General features: G+C 44.6%; 1 protein-coding gene across 4 annotated transcripts in view; it reads left to right on the forward strand.

The window, feature by feature from the left end:
- The window catches only part of MGLL (monoglyceride lipase), a 157,660-nt gene that overhangs the window by 39,345 nt on the left and 93,833 nt on the right, over nt 1-24,482 (forward strand). For all 4 annotated transcript variants that reach the window (XM_019718602.3, XM_074340474.2, XM_019718601.3 and 1 more), the window contains exon 3: nt 22,438-22,544. In XM_019718602.3, coding sequence (XP_019574161.1) covers nt 22,438-22,544 — 107 coding nt within the window. The remainder of the gene's footprint in view (nt 1-22,437; nt 22,545-24,482) is intronic.

Raw genomic sequence — 24,482 nt, forward strand, 5'->3', positions numbered from 1 at the left:
CTATTAGGTTCCTCATTGGGCTCCCATATTTGGTCAGTTCTGCATTTTATTGGACACAGTAAGGCATGCACTTAAGTTAGTGAATTTCTCTCTGACTGATATCTTTTTGTTGTTATTTTTTAAGTTTTATTGAGATGTAATTGGTATGCACTATATAAGTTTAAGGTTACAGCATTATGACTTCACTTACATACATTATGACTTCACTTACGTGTATTACCACAATAAGTTAAATTAACATCCATCATCTCATATAGATACAAAAAGAAAAGAAAAAGGAAAAAAATGTTTTCCTTATGATGAGAACTCTTAAGATCTACTCTGTTAACAACTTTCCCATATACCATATTAGCATAGTAGTCATTCTGTTGTACATTATTTCCTCAATACTTATTTGTCTTATAACTGGAAGTTTGTATCTTTTGACCACCTTCCTCCAATTCCCCCTCTGGCCACCCTCATCTCTGATAACCACAAATCTGATCTCTTTTTCTAATGAGTTTGCTTTCCTTCCTCCCTCCCCACCTCTCTTTCTTTCTCTCTCTCTCTTATTCTGTCTGAGTTAGCATAATGCCCTCAAGATTCATCCGTGATGTCACAAATGATAGTATTTCCTCCTTTTTATGGTTGCATAACATTCCACTATGTGTATATATACCACAAGTTCTATATCCATTCATCCATAGAAGGACATTTAGGTTGTTTCCATGTCTTGGCTATTGTAAATAATGCTGCTATGAACAGGGTGTACAGATATATCTGTGACATAGTTTTTATGTTTCTTTTGGATATATTCCTGGAAGTAGAATTGCTGAATCATATAGTAGTTCTATTTTTAATTTTCTGAGGGACCTCCAGACTGTTTCCATAATGACAGTACCAATTTACAATTCCACTAACAGTTCACAGGGTTCCCTTTTCTCTACATCCTCACCAGCCTCATTATCGCTTGTGTTTTTGATGATGGCCATTCTGACAGGCATGAAGTGATACCTCACTGTGCTTTGGATTTACATTTCCCTTATGATTAGTGATATTGAGCATCTTTTCATGTACCTGTTGGCCATTCGTATGTCTTCAAAAAATGTCTCACCACAGTCTGGAACCTAGTATGTCTAATATGTCTAGTACTATAGGAATCGATTTTGTGTGTGAGGGATGAAGTAAAATATCGCCTTGGCCCCCAGCCCTATTTTTCTCCATAGTGCTAAACATGATCTGGCATATATTTATTTGTTACATATTCTTGTTCTGGCACGAGGCTAGAATCTCCATAAGTGTAGGGACTTTATGTAATTCAGATATGTCGCCAGAGCCTAAACTAGTGCCTGACACAGGCAAAGTGCACAAAAACTGCCTGTTAATGAAGAAATGAAAAGCTGAGAGCTGGGTGAACATCAGGCTGGTGACAGGCAGTCCTGCTGCTCCTTCGTGTTGCATTACAGGTATAATCATAGCCGTCTTCCAGCCTCTTTCATGGGGCTTCATCTTTCCTAGAAATAAAAAGGGGAAAAAATAATATATATATGTATGTATGTATGTATGTATGTATGTATGTATGTATGTATGTATATACATACATACATACATATATATATATATATATATATATATATATATAGAGAGAGAGAGAGAGAGAGAGAGAGAGAGAGAGAGAGAGACTAGATGCTGTGAGAGATATTCTAGAACCTTGCACGCATCTGAACTTTACTCTGCAGTTCTTACCAGAATGCTTGTTAGGGATTTTGCATTAAAATGGATGTGAGAACAGTAAAATCAGTTGTGGCAGGAAGATAATAGCTAACCATACATGGGGACCAGCATAAAAGCTACTTCCTCTGGCACAGGCTAACTGGCACAGGGTGCCTGGCTGGGGATCTCCTGGCAGGAAAACATTCTGATATGATGATAATAACAATAGCTAGCTTTGTTGCGTGTATTCTGTCATTTAATTTTCACTGCAGTTCCTATTGTTGTTCCCATTTCGTAGATGAGGAAAAAGAAGTTCAGCGACTTATCTAAAATCACAGAGTTAGGAAGTAATAGAGTCTGAATTTGAACCCAGGTCAATTTGCTCCTCCTTATGTAAGGGATCTTATTAATGCAAGTCTACAAATGTATAGGTTGAGCATTGTAAAAAAGATACCCCCAAATTTAGTGGCTTATGTAAGATGGAAGTCTATTTTTCTCTCCCTTACCAGTCCAGTCTAAGATGGCAGAGCCACTTTGCTCCACATAGTTCTTTCCATCTTGTTGCCCCACCACCACTTAGAGTGTGGTCTAATGCTGGGTCATTGCCATTTTTGTGTTCCAGACCATGGGAAAGAGAAAGAGAGTAAATGTAAGGCAAGCAAATTGTCTTTAAGTGGGTGATGTGAAAATCAAATGCATCACTTCTGCTCATTCCATTGGCATAAATTAGTCATGTGGCCACACTTAGGAGCAAGGAAGTCTGGGATGGTCTCTATCTGGGCAGTTATGTATCCAGGTAAAATTTTATTGTATAGAAGAAGGGGAGAATAGAGTTTGGGGCAATCAATTTGCAGTCTGCCTTGAAGACAATCTCTTTTTTTCATGAATTTTAATGCTGGTGTGTTGTAAAGAAAGTGCTATATGTATTTATTATTATCATGGAGGAATGTGGTCATTTATTCATTTAATAAAGATTATTAAGGCTTTCTTTGGTGGGCAGCTCTGTGGTAAGCAGTTTAGGGGCTGCCAAGAAGCCCAGTTCACCATCTCTGCCTGTGACATAGTGGGGAAATGAGACATTGGCCATGAAACAGGAACAAATAAAGAGGATTGATTCATGATTTCATTCATTTGTTCACTCACATTTATTTACACCTGACTCACTCTAAGAAAGGACTTGAGGTAGTGTAATCGTAGTAATATACAGTTGGTAAAGTGCTGTTCACACGCATAATCTCTTTCACCTTTTCTCCCACCCTGAGAGAGGCAGGGTGGGTTCAGAGAAGTTACATAAGGAGCAGAAATCGCACAACTAGTGAGAATTGCAGCCAAAATTAGGAGTCTCTTAAGTAGTGTAGTGTAATGGGCAAAGCACAGACTCAAGGTCAGGTGGGTCCAAATTCTAGTTCTAACTCTTCTGCTAGCAAACAACCTCCCTCTTTGAGCCTCAGTTCCTTCATCTATAAAATTGGTGCTAAGGTTACTTATGCCAAAGAGCTATCAGGAAGAAGAATCTCTGGAAGAATGGATTAGTCTTTGGATAAGTGGACGCTCCCTGTGTGTGTCTTTCTTTCTCTCTTGCTTCTTTGGAGTTCTTGGTCTCTGACACTTTGTTCTGCATATTTGAATATGTCCCAAGAATGTTCTGGGAGAACACTGAGGCCGTAGGTTGAGGGAAGCTAGGTAGGTGACCCCTAATATCCCTTCAAGTCCTCACTTCCTTGTGGGAATTTTGCTGCTCTCTTGTCCTGACTGTTGTTATTTGTGCCCCTCCGCAGGACTCTCCCACCCCTGCCTGCTCCACCCACCATTTCTCTCAGTGCTCATTGGCTCAGCCACATCACCTTTGGCTCAGCTCACTGTGGATACCCTGATCATCTACACCCACAACAGGGCCCCAGTGGCCAGAGCACTCTGGGAAGCGTGGAGAGCAGAGTGCCTTATGATGGGAAACTGGCAGAGCTGAAGAGGATGGGCAGGACACCTGAGGCAAGGAAGAGAGAGCCTGAGAATGAGTGAGAGCAGGAACGGGGTGGGTAATTCTGGCTGTTAGGACAATAGAAAGCAGGGGCTGTGTTAGCACAGACTTGAGCAGGAGAGGCTGGAGGCAGGGTGTAGAGAAGAAGGCTGTTGTAATCATCTAGGTCTAGGTGATATGGGCCAAAGTGGTAACAAGAAGAATGGAAAGAATAAATGCAAGAGTGGTAAGGGGTGGGTAAAGGCCTCTCTGGGGAGTTAGTCCTGGGACTCAGTGTCTAGTGGCCAGCTGTGGGAGCAGGAGTCATGGTCATAGAGGTGACAAAGAGGTGGAGTCTAAACATGGCACTGAGGAGCCAGAGGATGCCCAGGACTTGGGGTTTAAAGCAGAGCAGAGACTGAAAGCCCAGACAGGCAGCCCTGAAACCCACTGCCTGTGACATCGTTCCAAGAACTCATGTGTGCGCTAGTCTGATGCACAGTGAGCTGATAAGGAGTTCATGACTGTCTTTTTATCTGAATCCAAGGTTTCATTCCATCTAAATCCAAACTGCGCTCTGCTGGAAGAAGTAAGTTTTTCTCTAAACCTGATGAAATCCATCGACAAACATAATGAGCAGCCGCTCTCTGCCAGGCACTGCTCTGAGCAATGGAATCAAGGGAACTAAGGGAGACTGGTTTGTTGGCAGAAACAAGGCAACAGGTTTTTCCAGTTCAGGGTGATCAGGGACTGTGACACAGCCAAGCCCAGGGACGTGGGAATCCAGAGGGAAGAGTGACTAATTCTGGCTGGGAGAACTAGAAGGATGATGTCACCCAGAGGGTCCTATTGGAACTGGGTGTTGCAGAATGAGCAGGAGCTCATCGGGCAGAAAGGAGGGAAAGGGTACTCAAGCACGGACGGTTGTGGCAGTATGAGACGGCGCAGCCTGGAGGGCTTGTAATATACCAGGAGGCGCTCACTCTCATCGATAATCAGGGAAATGGGAATAAAAACCATGATGGTGTTTAGTCGAGATTCCGTTTTATACCCATTCATTGGAAAATCTGAAGTCTGACATTACCACGTGTTGTGGAGGATGTTGGCAAAGGAATGTTCGTTTTTTATAGGCAGGAACATAAATTGATCCAGTTTCTTTGGAAACAATTTGTTATCACCTGGTAGAACTAAACATCTTCATGCCCTATGCAGTGACTCTACTACCAAATATACATAATGGGGAGCCTTTTGCCTGTGAGCACCAAAAGACATACATAAGAATGTCAATAGCAGCATGACTTGTAACACCCAAACTGGAAAACAATCCAAATGTCCATCCATAGGAAGATGGATGCATATATTATAGAATATTCTTACAGTGGAATACTATACAGTAGTGAGAATGACAGTACTGCTACACACATCCATGTAGTTGAGTCCCCAATGCATACTGAACAAAAGAAACAAGACACAAAAGTAGTTAGGATGAGTCTATTTACATAAAAGTTCAAATACAGGCAAAAGTAAACAGACAGACCGTTGTTTACCTATATACGTAGGTGGTTAAAGTATGAAGAGAAACAAGGAAGTGATTAAAACAGGAGTCAGGGCAAGTGGTGACTTCTGGGGGGAGAAGGAGGCACACACATGCTTCTATAATGCTGGTGATGTTCTGTATGTGAATGTCCACATTTTATGCTTATTTAACCTGCACAGATAAATGCACAATGAGAGATCACACTAGCCTTGCTGACCTGGCAACACCAGCCTTGGTGTAATTAGCACTGAGGCTGGGATGAGGCTGGAGACAAGGGTTGGAAACACATTGGGAAGATTCTCCTGTGCTACATAAAAAATGTGGATTTTACATTGTTTTTCTAATCTGAAATATTTTAGGATATTAGAATATATTGAATTTTAGGCATATAAATAAGGACTTATATAGATGAGCAGAATAAAAGGATTGTGCTGTATCTCTCTTTTTGCCCCAGGTTTCTGCTTTCCAGCTCAGAAAATAAGCTCTGTGCAGGGCAACACTAGATGAGTCTTGAAAGATCAAGAGGAAATGTTATCTAGGAGACATGATACTCTTGTGCATCTTGAGGACATTTTTCCTTGCCTGCAGAAAGTGAGACTGTGGGCTGAAGGGAAGGGTCAGTCTTGTTCCACTGTGCCCTGTCTTTTGGGGAATAGCCACATGGAATGGAGGAGTGAGAGCAGCCAGCAAAGGAGAGACTGGCAGAGACCCAAGAAGGATGTCCAGAAGCTGAGTGGAGAGCAGTCCTGACACACATCCTTTGCAGAGGAACAAGAAGGACAGTAAGAGGGTGGGTGTCGATATTGACGTGGTCATGTAGCCCACAGTGACAGGCATGTGTGTGGCACGACATGTACCCTGTGCCTGATGGCAGTGTGGCACCTCACAATTCTATTCTGCCAGCCCTAGCTGTAGGCACACCAGTCATTCACCGGCTCCCACGAGGCCCTGCAGAGAGGGTAAGGCATTGCCTTCCAAAACCTTTTGGCTTAGCAGGCTAGATAAGGCAGGCAACCAGGTGGCCCGGGGAGAATGCGATAAGTGTCCAAATATGTCAGCAGTCTGATAAATTAGGTGTTAAAATGTATCAAACTGTCTACCTCTCTGTTTCAAATTAGTTGATGCTGGATTTGCTTTTGCACATTTATATGGAAATATATCTTTGCTGTGGCTTATAATTTTCTAGTTGAATAGCTTTAGGGCATGCCCACTTTGGAATCTATTTATCCTTACACTGGGCAGGCTTTACTGAGGTTTGGTGCTCAGAAGACATGATGACTCCAGATATCTTGTGAGCACTTATCATGGGGCACCATCAGCTTCAGTATATTGCTGTTCTGAGTGTTGTATATTAATGTTCTTTTGATGGCCCAAGAATCAAGACGGACTGATCTCAAACTAATTTCTGCCGTCACTATTGTGCCACAGGGAGGTCACTCATTGACTGAATTTGTAACTAGAGGTTTTGAAGCAAGACCCTGATTTTGGCCACTTTAATGCATTAGCTCCACCGTGCTTTTTAGTGAAGGCCAAGAGAAATGTGAAAATTTCAACTGCAGATTCTTTGCATGCAGGAGGCTTGATGCTGCAAGTAGTAGAGACATTGCCTAGGGGGAAATTGGGAACTGAAGCTACACAGAAGCAGCCTTTTCACAACTAGGGTCCAGTGCAGAAACATGCTATGTGGCTGTCGAGAGTATGGTGTTGGAAAAGGCTCAGAGAGCTCCTGGAGTTCAGCAGAACAGGGGGCTGTGATTGATTAGAAATATCTGCTCTGAGTTCAGGAGCAGGGATAGTGACCCAAGTGCCACGTGTTTGTCATGTAACCACTTCCTAGATACCTCATAGGTGCAGGGCCCTGTGCTGGAGCTTTCTCAGACATTCTCTCCATTCCATGATATGCATGTGAAATGAGAGTTGCTAATACTCCTCTTTCCCATGAGGAGAGAACAAAAACAAATGGAGCCAGTTGCAGAATGAAGAATTTCCATAAAAGGTGAGGAAGAATTTCCATAAAAAGTAAGGAAGATATTCAATGCTAAACTTGAGAGTTTAGCATTGGGATAATTGGCCCACATGGCATTTGAGTGTCCTGGTCCTGGTCCTAGTCCCGGGAGGGGACTGAGGTGCAATAATCAAGCTCATGCAATAGCATAATATATGTAGGGTACCTAGCTTAACAAATAAAATTTCTCCACTTTAGCTAACAGAGGTAAACACAAAAATAACCAACTGTGTGGAATAATCAGGACATGAGATTTGAACTGTGGCTGCACTGTAATTATTCTGGAGGCTGCAGAGTTTTCTCTGAGTGCTTTAAAATAGGAGGGCACTTCCAGTCAAGATGGTGCAGTAGGTAGATATGCTTACCTCCTGTCACAACCACCTCAAAATTACAACTAAACTACAGAACAACCATCATTGAGAATTATCTGAAGCTAGCAGAACAGAGGTCCTATAACTAAGGATATATAGAAGAAGCCACCTCAAGACAGATAGGAGGGGTGGAGATGTGGAATGGGCTGGTCCCACACTCACATGTGCCAGTTAAAAATTGGGAGGGATACCTCAGCTGCGAGGTCTCCATTGAGGAGCGAAGGGTCCCAGCTCCACACTAGATACCCCATCCCAGGGTGCCAGTACCGAGAAGTACCCATAAATTCTGGCTGTGAAAACCAGTGCAGATTGTGGCTGAGTGAAATAGAGGGCTGGTGGTGTCCCATGTGTTCCTCTTAAAGGGCCCATGCACAGACTTACGTGCTGACAGACTCAATTGCTCTGAGCTCCAGCACTGCCAGAGCAGCTTAGTGGGCACCAGAGACATATGGGGAGGCACTGAATTGTCTGTCTTAGGGCGAGGGCTGGAGAAGCAGCTTTCTCCCAGACAGAAGTGCTGGCAGAAGCCATTGTTACTTTGTTGAATCCTCCCCCAACCCAGTCTGCACATATAGGCGGACACCATATCTGAGTCTCCATCAACCCAGCTAACACTGTTAGCCCAACCCTCGTAATTCCCTAAGACCTGGCCCCACCCAACTTACCGACTCACCCAAGCTGCTTCCAGTCACTTTTCTATACAAATAGCCTGCCTTGGCTCATGCTGTGGATTTTCTTAAAAATCTTTCAAAGGTTCACAAACCCCAAACAAGCAGCATCTGGTGTCAGTGAGCATCGTACCTCTTGCTAAGCAGCCCAAGCTCTGCACTAGTGGCAGAGCACTAGCAGCAGTTCACAGCTTAGCCTCTCCCAGACACCTCCAAGCCCAGCACAAATGGCAACTATCTGCAGATCACTTGGTAGCTCATACCAAGTGGCCCCAGGCAGGGCACAGGTAGCAGCTGACTCTGGCCTGTACCAGAGCCACGCTCTCCCCCCAAAGAGGCCCCAGAAACAACACAGCTGGTGTGGCCAGCTTCAGACCACACCAGATCACCACCCAACCAGATCCACAAATGTCACGCTCAAAGGTTAGACTGGGCAGGCACCAGAGCCCTGCTAAAGCAAATCCTGCTCTGTAGGATCAGCCCCTGCATAAACAACTCCTCCACTATAGTCAGAGCCACTCCTCACAACCAATCAACCCGAGGGTCAATCCCTCCACTGATGTGCCAACATCAATCAAGGCTCAACTACAACAGGAGGGAATACACAATCCACACAAGGGATACCCCTGAAGTACCCGGCTCAGGTGACCAGGCAGCCTGCACCACTGGGCCCTGCGGGACATCTATTACATAAGGTCACTGTACCAAAACTGGGAGACATAGCAGCTCTACCTAATACATAGAAACACAGAGAGGCAGCCAAAATGAGGAGACAAAGAAATATGTCCCAGGTGAAAGAACAGAACAAAGCTCGAGAAAAAGAACTAAACAAAATAGAGACAATCTACCAGATGCAGATTTCAAAACACTGCTTATAAGGATGCTTAATGAGAACTTCAACAAACAGATAGGACACATAAAACTGAAGATAGAAAGCATAAAAGAGAAACAGTCAGAAATAAATTATACAATAACTGAAATGAAGAATATATTTGAGGGAATCAACAGGAGATTAGATGAAGCAGAGGACTGAATCAGCAATTTGGAAGATAAGGTATCAGAAAACACCCAGTTAGAGCAACAAATAGAAAAAAGAATCCAAAAGAAATGAGGATAAATTAAGGGGCCACTGGGACAACATCAAGTGTAACAACATTTGCACCAGAAGGAGAAGAGAGAGAACAAGGGATTGAAAACCTGTTTAAAGAAATAATGACGGAAAACTTCCCTAACCTGGCAAAAGAAACAGACATACAAGTTCAGGAAGTGCAGAGAGTCCCAAACGAGACGAACCCAAAGAGGCCCACACCAAGACACATCATAATTAAAATGTCAAAGGTTAAAAACAAAGAGAGAATCTTAAAAGAAGCAAGAGAAAAGTAGTTAGCTACCTATAAGGGAGCTCCCATAAGACTGTCAGCTGAAACTTTGCAGGCCAGAAGGAATTGGCACGAAATACACAAAATGATGAAAAGCAAGGACCTACAACTAAGATTACTGTATCCTATCATTTAGAATCATTTAGAATTGAAGGATAGAAAAAGAGCTTTCCAGACAAGAAAAAGCTAAAGAAATTCATTAGCACCAGTATTACAAGAAATGTTAAAGGGACTTCTTGGAGAAGAAGGAGAAGGAAAATATGAATAATAAAATGGTAATAACTACAAACCTATCAACAAAGACTTTCAATATAAATGGATTAAATGCTCCAATCAAAAGACATAGGGTGGCTGAATGGATAAGAAAATAAAATCCTTACAGATGCTGCCTACAAGAGACTCACTTCAGATCAAAAGATACACACAAACTGAATATAAAGGGATGGAGAGTGATAATTCATGAAAACAGAAATGAAAAAAAAAAATGTTGGTGTAGCAATAATTATACCAGACAAAATAGACTTTAAAACAAAGGACAAAGAAGAACCCCGTAATTTCACTTCTGCGTATTTATCTGAAGAAACTCAAAACACTAATTCAAAAAGACATTTGCATCCATATGTACGTTGCAGCATTATTTACAATAGCCAAGATATGGAAACAACTTAAGTGTCCATTAATAGATGAATGAATGGTACATACATGTAAAGGAATATTACTCAGCCATAAAAAAAGAATGAAATCTTACCATCTGCAACAACATGGATGGACCTAGAGGGTATTATGCTGAGTGAAATAAGTCAGACAGAAAAAGACGAATACCATAAGATTTCTTTTATATGTGGAATCTCCCAAACAAAATAAATGAACAAACAAAACAGAAACAAACTTATAGATACAGAGAACATTTTGATGGTTGCCAGATAGAACCTTTCTGGGTTGAGAGAATGGGATTAAGAAGGGATTAAGAGGTACAAATTAGTAGTTACAACATAGTCATGGGGATGTAAATTATAGCACAAGGATTATAACTATGTATGGTGTCAGATGGCTCCTAGATTTATCAGGCAGATCACGTCATAAGTAATATAAATGTCTACTCATTATGTTGTACACCTGAAACTAATATAATATTGTATTTCAACTGTAATTTAAAATCTAAAAAATATTTTAAATAATAAATAAATTAGATAGAAGGGCTCACAGACACACACACACACACAACACAGGAAAGGGGAGGAGGATGGCTCTTGTTCCTGAGGCAGATGGGGTGTACTACAGGGTGAGCTCTCAGACTCTTCAAGGATTCTGATCTTTCAAATGATCCAGAAGCAAGCTCCTACTTTGGGTATAGGGGTGTGGCATGTGCTTCATGGAAAGGAAGAGAAAGACAGGCCTTACCAGGTGCTCGGCGGGCTATGCCCTACACCTGAACTTTGGGCACCCAATAGTGCTCTCCAGTGGGGAAGGGAACAGAGGGCTGCATGATAGACTAGGGCCTCGCCTTGCTGTGGCCACATAAACTCGGTCACATAAGAGGAGGCAGTGTTCTCACCCACAGTGTGTCCTGGGTGTAAGTGGGGAGTAGTGGAGCATGTATGGGAGGAGGAGTCCAGGCTCCTAGACCAGGGTCATACAGAAATTGGGCAAGCAGATGGGGGACTGAGTAGGGACACTGAACTAAAAGGACAGGCATTCAATATGGGGATGGCAAGAGGCTGTGGGAAGGGATGGAGTGGGGAGTCAGTGCTATGGGTTATTCATAGGATCCTTTGATGGCTCGACACATAGTAAAGTCTAGTAAATCATTGATGAATGAATCACTCAGCATGTTTATTTCAGGATTGTAGAATAGAAGCAGACCTTCCATAGATAATCTCTAGCCAATTTGGGAGTGACTTTGCACTTTATGAAGAAAACCCACCGCTGAACAGAAGCCATTCACAATCCATCATCCCTCCCTCTCACACCTTCAGAACACAAAGAGCCCCACCATTTCCCACTCCCAGAGGTCATCTGAGGCAGTCATCCACAAGGGGCATTCAGTGTACTGGCTAAGAAAGAGGGTCTTCAAAACAGATTTTCAAAACTTGGCATGTGTGTGATTTGGGCTATATGTTTAACATCTCTGTGTGCATTTCCTAAATTTATAAAATGGCATATAATAGTAAGTAACGCTTAGATCACTCCTGGCGAGATAGTACTAGCTAATATAGATTGAGTGCTCACTGGCTGCTGGGACTGGCTCAGTGTTTCACAATGTTGACATAATCCTCACGACTCTAGGAGGAAGGTGCTATTATTGGTGCCTGTTTCACAGATGAGGAAACTGAGAACCAGAGAGGTTGTCACTTGTCTGAGGTTTGTGGCTAGTGAGGGGCAGACCCAGGATTTCAGTGCACAGAGTGACTCCAAGACCCAGGCCCACAGGGTGCTACCTCTTAATGCGTATCAGTCAGCACAGTTATTGTTAATCAGAGTGATTGTCAGTGTCTCTGCTTTTAATGAGATTTACTGAATGTCTTAGCTTGACCTAGCCAATGTCTTCTGTTTTATAGTGTTCTTTATGATATTAAAGAAATACGCAATTTTGAGGTGGACAGCAGCAATTAAGGTAAAATATTCTGGATGTAAAGCTATTATGGGTTTTAGGTTGTGCACATTTTGAAAGGTGTATTAAATGGAAGAATGCTTAAAGAAGCTTTCTTTGTGGCCTTTTAAAAAATATTACAATTCTGTTTTCTCCTTTGCAAATGCCTCTCTTAAAGATCTGCCTTTTAACAAAAAACTAAGATTGGGCTAATCATTAGAGATGATTAATCTAATTCCCATTATGGTCCTGAACCTTGAATTTCCCTTCCAGCCATAGATGTGTCCCTCTGCCTTGTCACATCCTAGCCCAGAAGACTTCAGCACCTCCGAGCCCCAGGAGGATATAATCAACCATTCTGTTCCTACTTCCAGGGCTTCTTGCCCACTCAGCTGGGCTTTGCTCCCTCATGCATCAAGTTTTTTCCCAGCCACTCTATGAGTCTGCATGGTACCCCTTCTATCCCCTATGGCTCCTCCTTCACCTTGACCATCCGTTTTAGGGCCTCCTCACCTGTCCTCATTCTCCTTTTCCTGTGAACCCAGTGGCCATCGTGATCTCTCAATGCAAGCATCTGCGTCAGTTGCAGACAACAGAAGCCTCTCTAGCCAGGCAAAGTGAAAGAGAATTTAACAGAGGGGACTGGGTGCTTTCCAAATAGTTGGAAGAGCTATGGAGCCGTTTATAGGCCTCCAGGAATGTTTCCCTGACTGTTCTAGTCCACACTTGTCTCTCCCTCCTCTGAGCTACATCATTCATTCATTCATTCAGCAATCATGGAGCAGAGGCCATTTTTAGCTGTTAGGGACACCATGTCACCAGGATGGATAAATAAGACATGGTCCTTATCCCCAAACAACTCATGGTCTACTTATACTAGATTATGATGAGTACTAGAGATGTGAACAAAGTATTTCAGGGCCCCATGAGGGACCAGCTAACTCAGCCTGGAAGCTGGGAAAGACTTTAGAGTTCCTAGAGGGGAAGAGCTGAGCCTGTGCCAAATTGTGGGGCGTGGGTAGAGGTGGTGTGCTGAGAAACCAGATGTCCTTCTTTGGTTTACAGGGTTGTTCCCAATGTGGGCTAAGGCAGGAGGCCAGAGGATAAGCTGATCAGGGCAAGGGGGCTGTGGGACACCACCTGACCACTCGCTGTGACATGATGTTCTTATTGTGTAATCACACAGAGGTCAACAGTACAGACTGGAGAGCCAGTCTGGTGGGTTCAGGGTTCCAAACCTACCAGCTGTGTGACTGCAGGCAAGGGGCTGTAAAATCGAGGAAATAGCAGTACCCACCCAGTGGGGTTGTTGTGAGGGTTAAATGAGTCAGCACATAACACACTTAGACCAATATCTGGCCAAAGTAAATATCAGCTGCTAGCATGGGCCGTTATGTAATGTCTGACTTGGCAGCAAGCATCCTGCTGGGTTCTTTTCCATAAAGTCTCTTAATCAATGCTAACAAAGAGCTCAGAAGATCGGCATTATTGATCTGTTTTACAAATGAGAACTCTATTTCTAGTTCCTTCTATGAAATTTTAGACCCCTTCACGGGTTTTGTTCTATTTCTGTCCCTGCCACATGCTATTTGTACTGTAGGAGCCCTGCCAGAAAGGGAGGAACAAAGTCGTCCTGGAACTCTGAAAGAGGAAGAGAAACAGTTAAATTTGGATTCCAACAGAGCTCATCATGCTCCAGCTTTAGTTACGGGGAAGGAGTCCAACGCAGCCGCATGGTCCCACTTGCACCTGTTGATTTTTAAAGTCATAAAATCTGGCAGTAGGAGTGTAGTGGGTGTGGGTGATGAGGTGAGCCATGCACTGCCTGAGTGGGGTGCCTTGGAAATAAGTGAGACCTAACAGCATGTGTAGCACTCAGAGGAGGCAGGTGATGCCCTCTTCACTTGAGGACATCATCAAGGTCAGTCAAGGACATCTCCCTGGGTCAGATGCCCCCACATCACCACCTGAGCTGCTGTCTATGGGTAGGAATGTCCACTATGTCTCTCTGACCATTAGTTTCTGCCAACAAATGCTGCTTTCCGAATTTTTCCTAGTAAAATGAGCAGAGCATTTCTTTAGCTAGACATCTTGTCTTCCTTTAATGAAGCCTGGTGTGCTCAGAAAAGGGCAGGCAGGAAAGAGGCTAATGTTTTCTACTTAGTGCTAGGCCATGCTAAGTGCTCGTTTAATTCTCCTGACGGTCTTGTGTGGAAGGTGTTGTGATCCCCTGTCTACAAAAGTTCAGAAGGAGGGGGCAGGTCCCAGCCAAGTTCAAAGTCTTGTGGGAAACAGGTGGGGCCCCTTTGGTGGAAGTGAACTCTTTTCCTCCCAGCACTGGTCTCTGTCTTTCAAGGCACTGGTAGGGCTGCTGACCTATTTCCCACCCACCCTTCCAGGGGGTCCTTGCATAGTATGGGTCTGTAAATGGCCCTTGCCACTTGGGGGGTGAGCAAGGCAGAATGGATGACTTGGAAGACAGAGACTTCAACCTTGACCTGCAGAGCCCTTCAGCATATTTTTACATACATTCCCTCATTTCATCCGAAAACCCCAGTGAGAAGGTGCCAGGTGGAGAAACTAATGCCCATGAAAACCCAGGAACCAGCTCAAGGGAGGACTGGAGATAAACTCAGGCCTCCAGATAGCAAGTCGATCATCTGTGTCATTAGAGAAAATGGTTTCATAGCAGACAGTTGCAGAGTGCTTTCTCTATGCCAGGTAAGACCCTGAGCATTCCATACACATCTTTTAATTTACTCCACAATGCCCTCTACAGTGGGTGATGTTCGGATTGTCCCCATTTTACAGGTGAATAAACTGAGACCCAGAAAGTTCATCACTTCAACAATGAATAAGCAAGGGACTAAAGGGAGAATTAATTTTTTGATGGAGGGGAAATTCTACTTCATTATACCTGGGCATGAATAAGCCAGCCTCAGCTTGTAAACTCTGAGGAGTTCTGACGCACGTTCATCTCAAGGGCTGCATATGCTTTATTGGGAGCGGCCCCACCTCCCAGGGCTAGATGCCAGGCAGGCCATCTGCTCCTGAGACCTGGCCTCCCCCTCTAACAGTCATTGCCTTCTCTCAGAACAATTGGCTCCCAATGGGCTACAGCCGTTAAAGACAGTCCTGGAAAATGATCTTCTCTAGCCTCTTCTACAACCTAATTTCTGCCACTGTGGGTATTGCCTTGTCTGCGTAAATGCTCTGTTAATTTTCTGCTGCTGCTGTTGGTTGAAGTTGCTGAACACCAGGGGAGGAAGGGGAGGAGGGCCTGGCCATGCACTTTTCCTGCTCTGTTGTCCAAAGCAGCCAGGCACGCTTCAAAGTCAGATCAGGTCACTGCCCTGCTCCATACCACCCTCTGTATAGAGGACCCCCCAGCTCCTTGCTGCCTCCGGAGATCCGGCGACCTCACCTCTCAGAGTACGTCTAAGGTGCCTCCTCCCAGAAGCTTTCCAGACAGCACAGCTTTTGTTCCCTGCCTGTACCTACACCTGTGTTGTCCTGGGCATAACCCTGTACCCACACAGCTCTCATCTCCACCCATGACTATCTCTTTTTCAGCCTTTGGTTCTCAGCTTCAACACTCCAGATGCCTTCCCTGGCAACTCCCTCCAGTCCCAGTAATGCCCCCCGTGGTCCCCTGTGTGTGTTCATGGCACTTCTCACAATACATATTTACATGTGTATTTTCTGCTGAGTGTCTGTCTTTCCTGTGAGACTGTCAGCTGTGTGAGAGTAGGTACAATGCTGTTTTTGCATTTCTGTGTCCCCAGGACCTGGCATTTGATAAGCTTTGAGTCAGTATTTCTGGACAGTCTTGGTCAAATGGCCATCCTGTCACCACTACCCTGTGAGTGTAGACTCAGAACTGCCAGGTGACTTGCCCAGTGCCATATGTGGTAGCGCGAGGAATCAAACCATGCTGGCTGGCCTGTGCTCTCTATTCACAGCCTCCTGGCATCTGTGGTGTTTATTTACTCGATGTCTTAGTCCCTTAGTGCTGTGTGTTTTCAGAGCAGAAATATAATCAGTACGTCTGTGAAACCCCAATGGTGTCCAGCATCTGGTATGAACGTGGAAGTTCCTCAGAAAGCCTCACTGGGAGGTTTCCCTTTCCCTAAAGAGACAAGACGTAGTAAACATACAGAGCTCAGGATGTGGCTGGATGTGTCCATGGTATCAAGGTGGGGAGGCTGGGAGGGGCTGGGGCCTGGGGTGGACCTGAGGGACTGCTGGTCAGGGTTAGACACGGGATGGGACCCTAAGCAAGTGGTGGCTCCACCTATAGCAGGTGTGTGGGGAGGGGGGAGAGAAGTTTTGCTAGGAGAGAGGGGCATCCTGACAGGTGGTGGGGCAAAACAATGGAAAACCTCTGTGCCAGCCTGCTTTTTGAGGCCTCTGCCCCCAGGGCATGAGGACTGCAGTGGGCAGAGGGATCCACGCCCGAGGGTCATCCAGTCAGTCAACAAATCTTTACTAAGCTCTTACTATATGCCAGCATCTTTTCCAGCTGAGAATATAGTAGTAAATGAACCCAATGAGATCTCTGTCCTCACAGAACACAGTCTAGTTAGGGGAGGCAAAAGAAAACATAGCACTGGATAAGTATCTTTAGACAGTGACAAGTGCTGAAGAGACTTGCTTCAACTGAAGTGGTCCGAAGAGGCCTGAGATCCAAATGACTGTCAAACTTAACATGCAAAGATGGGAGTGGAGGGTGGTGGTTCCCAGCAGAAGCCCCTACAGGTGGGAAGGGGCTCGACAACCTGTGTTGGAGCCAACTTAAATGGGCTCTTGGGAGCTGATGGTGCTCACCTCTTCTCAACTCTGTATTCAGTGGCGGCACGGTATTAACCTGACATTGGCCATGGTGAGAGCATTTAACCATGGAAATTGGCAAATGCTACAGATGAGGATACCCCCCAGTTCTTAAACACTTAACAGCACACCCCAATTGACATATCTCAGCACCAGGGCATGGAGAAGAGGGAGATGAGGATGTTATCACAGAGGCATCATGTTTTATTCTGTGGCAGCAGACAGAAAGTCTCTCAAAGTTTTCAAGCAGAGTGGAAACATGATTTGATTTTCACTTTGCCAGACAGATTCTACGAAACAAAGACTCAGGTCCAGGGAATAATAAATGTGGGGACGGGGAGGAGAGCTTGATTTATCAGAATTAGGGGCCAGGCAAGAGCTGAATCCAGGAGAACCCCCCCCCCCCCCCCTTAAGGCAGCAGCAGCCTAAGACCAGAATGAGGCCAGTTGTAAGAGTGTGTGTCTGCGCAGATTCCTGACCTGGGTCTGGAGGGGAAAGGGGACTGAGCCTGCAGGTGCTGCCCAGCCTGTGCAGACAAGGGTGGCTGAAGCCTCTGCCACCTGCAGTGGGACAGCCATGTTGGTCAGCTTCATTTCCAAATGGATGGTAGCAGCAAGCTCCAGAAGCCTCTGCAATCTCTTATAGAACCTGTGATTTACCCAGTGTGTCCCTCAGGGAGATAAGTGGCTCCAAAGTGGCTGTACATCTCCATCCCCAAATGGCTGCATTCTTGCCACTGGCAAGTTCCATGTGGCATCTGACCAGCATCGTCACACAAGCTGCACAGGGCTGTGAGAACAGTGCTTCTCCACCTCATCTGCACACCAGAACCACTGGGGAGCTTTCCCATTCCAAGCCAGTTAAACCCAGAGGTTCTTCTGGTGGTGGGACCCAGCCTCAGCATCTTTGAAAGCTCTCTGGGTGATTTTAAGGTGTGGCCCAAGTTGAGAACCTTTGGATTAGAACAATTTCTGTAGAGCAAGAGGCCAAGTATTTTTCCACATATTGCCTTGGGGGTGGATTCTGTAGACAGGCAATTCCAATGCCTTGTGCCACTCCTTTTGTCCCTAAGTGAAACCCTGAAGTCCTCTTCCACTGAGTTGGACCCTAGCTGCAGTGAGAGGCTGATTATTGCGTGACCGGCTTGATCACTTGTCCGTCTGCATTACTGTGGGCTGAATTAATACAGCAGCTGCCAAAATTCCCAAAGGATGTTCACATGCTGAGCCTCCCTTCTGGAAGTGCAGACCCTTCTGGGGATGGGAGCTGATGACTAGGTTACAGCTCCTCAGTAATTGAGAGGAATCCCATCAGCCAACCCCAGACATGTCAGGTGGGCAGGTATAATCAGGGGACTGGGCATTCTGTGGAGCAATGAAGAGGGTGTGAAATGTTTCTCTTGTATTTTTAGGAAACGGGCAGGAAGGACAGATGCCCAAGGAACATGAGGTTAATGCTGGTACTTGTGATCCGTTCAAAGAACAAAACACGTAGCACTGTGAAACAAACCGTTGCTGCTCTGCCCCTACACACACTGGCAGCGAGGAGCTGCAGGAAGAACAAAGTGCTCGTTCACTGGACACATATTCGTTGGTCCCTGCTCAGTGTCACTAGGCTAGGATACTGTTCTGGGGTTTTGCCAGCGGCAAGATGGACAAGCTCCTGGTCTCTCGAGCTGACATTGAAGTGAAAGCAAGAGCCAGGAACCAAGCAAGCAAATGGCAAACTATGATGTGCAGTGAGGGGCCAGTAGCTCGGACAGACCCGAGGAGGGAGGCTGCCCCAGGTGGGATGGAGGACAGGCTTTTTTAAGGTGACTTCTGTCCTGAGACTGGAGCACTAGAAGCAGCCATAGGAGAGCTGGGAAAGAGCACTCCAAGGAGAGGGGCTGGCAAGGCCAAAGACCCAGAGGTGAGAAGAACTGGGTGCTGCTGAAGAATGGCTGGAAGCCCCTCATGCGCACAGGGAGGCGACTTGGGAGGCAGACAGAAGGAGTGGCAAGGCAGGCGAGGGACAAGATGACTCGTAGTTTCAGCCCACTGGCAGGCCATCGGAGACCTGAAAGCCAGGTACTGACATATTCTGATCTGTGTTTTACCAACTTGCTGCGTGACTTGGGCAATTAAATTAACTTCTCTGATTTTCACTTTCAGATGTAAAGAAGATAAAGCATGAGATGCTTTTGAGGGTTAGAACTATTGTACATGGGAGTTAATAGAGGAACTGGCACATAGTAAATGCTCAGTAAAATGGCAGCTGTTTCCTCCTCCTCCTCCTCCTCCTCCTCCTCCTCCTCCTCCTCCTCCTCCTCCTCCTCTTCCCCCCACCCCCGCCTCACAGGCAAAAATCGATGCATGTGGCTCACAGCAGTCATTCCTTGCTTGAAAGGGACTCTAGCGCCCCATGGGTCTTACACTAAGACTACGAATATGAATCTTGACAATTGTATACTTAAGAATCTAAATGCCCTCTCATTAACTCACCACTGCTGGGCTGACATCGGTAGAAGCTGGGATGAGCCGTGTGTGATGGGTGCTACTATTCGTGTCCCAGAGTGGTCACTAAATGCTTTCCGGGGTGACTGAGCCCCTAGCCAAGCTCTGCTTCTAGCTCTTGAGGCTTCCTCTGCACAGATCTTAGGTATGAAATATAGTTGTTTCTTTTAAAACCTTTGTCATTCATTCATTCATTCATTCACTCACTCATTCATTCATTCACCCAGTTATTCATTCAAACAACATGCACAGAATGCCCACCATGAGCTCAAAACTGCCACTAAAGAAGAATGAAGGAGAAATCTGCATGTCCTCAAGAAGGTTGTAACCAGTGGTGAGGGTAGGCAGAAAGCAGTTGTCACCCCTCCTGTAATAGGGATTACAGAGGCCCAGAGCAGAGATTTAAGAGAGCTGTTCGTAGGCTGTAAAATCTTTCTCAGGGGAATATTAAGGATGGACCTTGAAGGAAGTAAAGGAATTTGCCATGTGGAGAAAGAGGGGAGAAGAATAATACAAATGCCAGCAGCTTGTAGAAAAATGAATGCAGAAACACAATTACTCCACACAAAAATGGAAAGAGCTATATGTCAGTATTCTTCTCATCACAAATGACAGAAAATCCAATGACCTCAACAACAATAAAAGTGGGGGATGCTGGCTTCAGATCTAGCTGGGTTCAGGGCTCAAACATCATTAGGACTTGGATCTCCTCTGTTGGGTTGACTCATAAAAGGTCTGACAATTATGTTTGTGAACTGATCCTAGAAAAAGTGCCACGTACCTCATTGCTGAATATCACCATGGTCACATTTGAAGTACTCCCCTTGGGAAGCTATGCACCAATGCCAGTGCCTAGTACACCCTTCAAAGCAATTTTGGAACTCTTTTTCTGGAATGGCCATCAGAACTGTCGTTATATTACCCTTGATATCCTGAATGTCATCGAAATGTCTTCCTTTCAATATTTCCTTTATCTTTGGTAAAGAAAGAAGTTATTGGGGGCCAGATCAGGTGAATAGGGAGGGTGTTCCAATACGGTTATTTGTTTACTGGCTGAAAACTCCCCCATAGACAGTGCTGTGTGAGCTGGTGCATTGTCATGATGCAAGAGCCATGAATTGTTGGTGAAAACTTCAGGTTGTCTTTTTCATGCAGCCTTTTCAGCACTTCCAAATAATAAACCTGATTAACTGTTTGTCCAATTGGTACAAATTCCTAATGAATTATCCCTCTGATATCAAAAAAGCTTAGCAACATTGTTTTGACTCTTGATTTGGACTGATGGAACTTTTTTGATCGTGGAGAATTGGCTGAGATCCATTGTGAACTTTGATGCTTTGTTTCAGGGTCCTATTGGTACACCCATGTTTCATCACCAGTGATAACATGGCCCCAAACATCGTCTTGCCTCTCCAAAAGGTCTTGGCAAACTTCGACTCTCCTTTGCTTTTGTTCATCGGTGAGCTCCTTCAGGACCATTTTTGCACACACCTTTCTCATGCCAAGATTTTCAGTTAAGATTTTCCTGTTTCTCTATCCATATTTCCTTGGTCTGCTATGCTTCTCACAGTCAGCCAACAATTTTGACACATAATTCAATGAATTTTTGCAATGTTTTCATCAGTTCTGCTTGTGACTGGCTGCCCTGACCTCTCTTCATCAGTGACGCATTCTCTCCCCTCAGAAAAATGTTTAATCCATTTGTACACTGCTGTTTTCTTCATGGCATTATCCCCATAAACTTGGACTAACATGTCCCTGATTTCACTTCCACTCTTGCCAAGTTTTATTTTTAATTTTTTATTTTTTATTGGGGAATGTTGGGGAACAGTGTGTTTTTCCAGGACCCATCAGCTCCAAGTCAAGTCGTTGTCCTTCAATCTCGTTGTGGAGGGCACAGCTCAGCTCCAAGTTCAGTAGCTGTTTTCAGTCTTTAGTTGCAGGGGACATAGTCCACCATCCCATGTGGGAATTGAACTGGCAACCTTGTTGTTAAGAGCTTGCACTCTAACCAACTGAGCCATCTGGCTGCCCCCACTCTTGCCAAGTTTAACAAGAAATGTAATGTTTGTTCGTTGCTCTAATTCAAGCTCAGATATTCTTGCAATGGCACATAAAAACACGCAATAACAATTAATGGACGCTACTCAGCAAGACACTGCCACACGTCAACACGAATACAGCTGTGAGACACTGATATACCAAGGTTATGAAACCTTACTGAGCTGTTTGTACAGTGCTGCCAATGTAAGTGCACAGTGTGACAAGTTCGCAAACTAATTGTCAGACCTCGTAGTTGAGTTTTCTCCAGACAGCTGGGGCCATTGTGCCCACAGCCTCCGAGGCTGCAGTCTAGTGGGAAAATGAAAATGCCTTCTCCTGGTCACCTACGCCAAAGCTCTAGGGTCACCTTTGATTGGACCTGGTCAGCTTGACTTGCATCACATGCCTATACCTGAGCCAGTCACTGTACCTGATCACAGAGTGCCCTGATTGGCTTAGGGCTGGGCCACTTAAGCAGCTGGTTGGAAAGGAAAACCAGCACCCACCTATAAGAGGGCCTGCCATGTGCCAGTGCTCTGCCTCACATGTTAGCATAAATTAGCACCTGGGATCCTTACACCCCTTCCCCAGAGGAAGAGACTGTTTTAATTACTCTCTTACAGGTGAAGAAATGAAGCTTTGGAAATGAGTTCTTTGCCTAAGAGCTCATAGGATAGCCAGGATTTGGGCTCCATTCTGTAGGACCCTGAAGCCCAGCATTCTAACAGAAATCCCCTCTTATTTACTGATGAATTTAGTCTGCAATCTAGTTTTTGACTCACTGCCGATGCTGAAAGCTCCGGACTGCTCAAGCTGCAGCCTCAGTGGTCTGCTGCCTTCCTAACCTGACACCCTTCTCCCCCCTGCAGGGCCCTTGTCTTTGTGTCCCATGGAGCTGGAGAGCACTGCGGTCGCTATGATGAGCTAGCTCAGATGCTGGTGGGGCTAGAACTGCTGGTGTTTGCTCACGACCATGGTAAGTACCCGCAGGCCCACAGTGCTGGCCAGTGCCCGACAGTTTTGGGTGTCTAGAAAGGTCTAGTCCTCCTTACCTCCATCCTTCTTCCGCTTCATTTATTCTCTTCTGATTCCTGTAGTGAAACTGAGAAAAGACATTGTCCACGGGATGTTTCTAAGTTAAAACTAAAAACATGTCTGATAAGCAGTTTCTGTTGAGTTTGGGATTAAATGCAGGCTGGTTAGAAACCTCCACCAAAAAACTAAAGTGAGAATATGTTTATGTAAGAACATGCCCCAGGTCAAGTAATCCTCTCTTACATTTATAGTGCGCTTTCTGTGCAAAATGGCCCTGATTTTTCCCCAAGTGACTTCAAATGGATGTGGCGCAGTCAGTGCAAGTACAGTTTAAATCCCAGTTTAACCCCAAAAGGTTTGCAAAATCCCAAACACACACACATGCGTACACATACACGTATACACATACACACACATACATGTCCACAGGCCTAGCCTTTGATTTTTTGTCATGTAACAAAATCCACAATAACCACCAAAAGGCAATGTTTATTGCCTAAGTCAGTATGTAGTTCCTTAATCATTTCTGTGACATTCTGCATGGCTGGGAAGGCTCCCAATATAGATCTTTCTTTGCCTAACAGTCTCTAAAATGAAGAGTCTGCTGTGACTGAACATGGTGATTTCTTTACAGCTTCAATGTAGAAATCTATTATCCCGGCCCAGATCCAGAAGTGTTGCTTCTGTTTTGCCTGATTTGAAAACAGGTAATTGAGTGATGCTGCTGAAAAGGAGGGGGAACAGTGATGACCTGGATGCCTTGTAAAAGGGTGGGAAAACTGTGTCCCTGCAGAGAGATGCTAAATGCAGAGCGTGAAAGCTTTCTGGGGGCATTTTGCACATAAAGAACTGCAGATTTAATAGAATAATATATAGTTGAATGTCAACTATAATTAAATATAGATAGATAGATACAATATAGATATAGATATATAGAGATATATAGAAATACATAGAGATATATAGATATATGTATACAGAGGGTGTCAAAAATGTATACACATTTTAAGAAAGGAAATTGTATTAAAATTACGCTGATAGTAACCACTTTGAGCACCTCTTGTAACTGCAGAAGTCAAACATGACTTGTATTCATCTTTTGTTATTGGTATTTATTAAGTATTACAATTTTAATACAGTTTTTTCCTTTCTTAAAATGTGTATACATTTCTTTGGCACCCTCTGTATACACTCACACACACACACATACACACACACACACGAGGTCGGACAATTAAGTTCTTGAACTCAGAAAAAGTGCTACATACCTCATTTCTGAATATTACTACAGGCACCTTCGGAGTATTCCCCTTGGGAAGCTATGCACCGATGCCAGTGCCTAGCCCACCCTTCAAAGCAATTTCGGAACTCTTTTTCTGGAATGACCGTCAGAGCTGTTGTCGTGTTACCCTTGATGTCCTGAATGTCATCAAAATATCTTCCTTTCAATATTTCCTTTATCTTCAGTTAAAGAAAGAAGTCATTGGGGGCCAGATCAGTTGAATAGGGAGGGTGTCCCAATACAGTTATTTGTTTACTGGCTAAAAACTCCCTCACAGACAGTGCCATGTGAGCTGGTGCATTGTTGTGATGCAAGAGCCATCAATTGTTGGCAAAAAGTTCAGGTTGTCTTTTTCATGCAGCCTTTTCAGCACTTCCAAATAGGAAACGTGGTTAACTGTTTGTCCAGTTGGTACAAATTCATAATGAATAATCCCTTTGATAGCAAAAAAAAGGTTAGCAACATTGTTGCAATAAGTTCAAAATAATTGTCTGATCTGTGTGTGTGTGTGTGTGTGTGTGTGTGTGTGTGTGTGTGTGTAGTCATGGCAGAGGGTAGTAGATGAGAGGGTGAGAGGGGTTATCACTTTGTGAGGGG

Source organism: Rhinolophus sinicus, chromosome 4 (assembly GCF_057876585.1).
Source record: "Rhinolophus sinicus isolate RSI-liver-muscle chromosome 4, RSI-T2T, whole genome shotgun sequence".
NCBI lineage: Eukaryota > Metazoa > Chordata > Mammalia > Chiroptera > Rhinolophidae > Rhinolophus > Rhinolophus sinicus.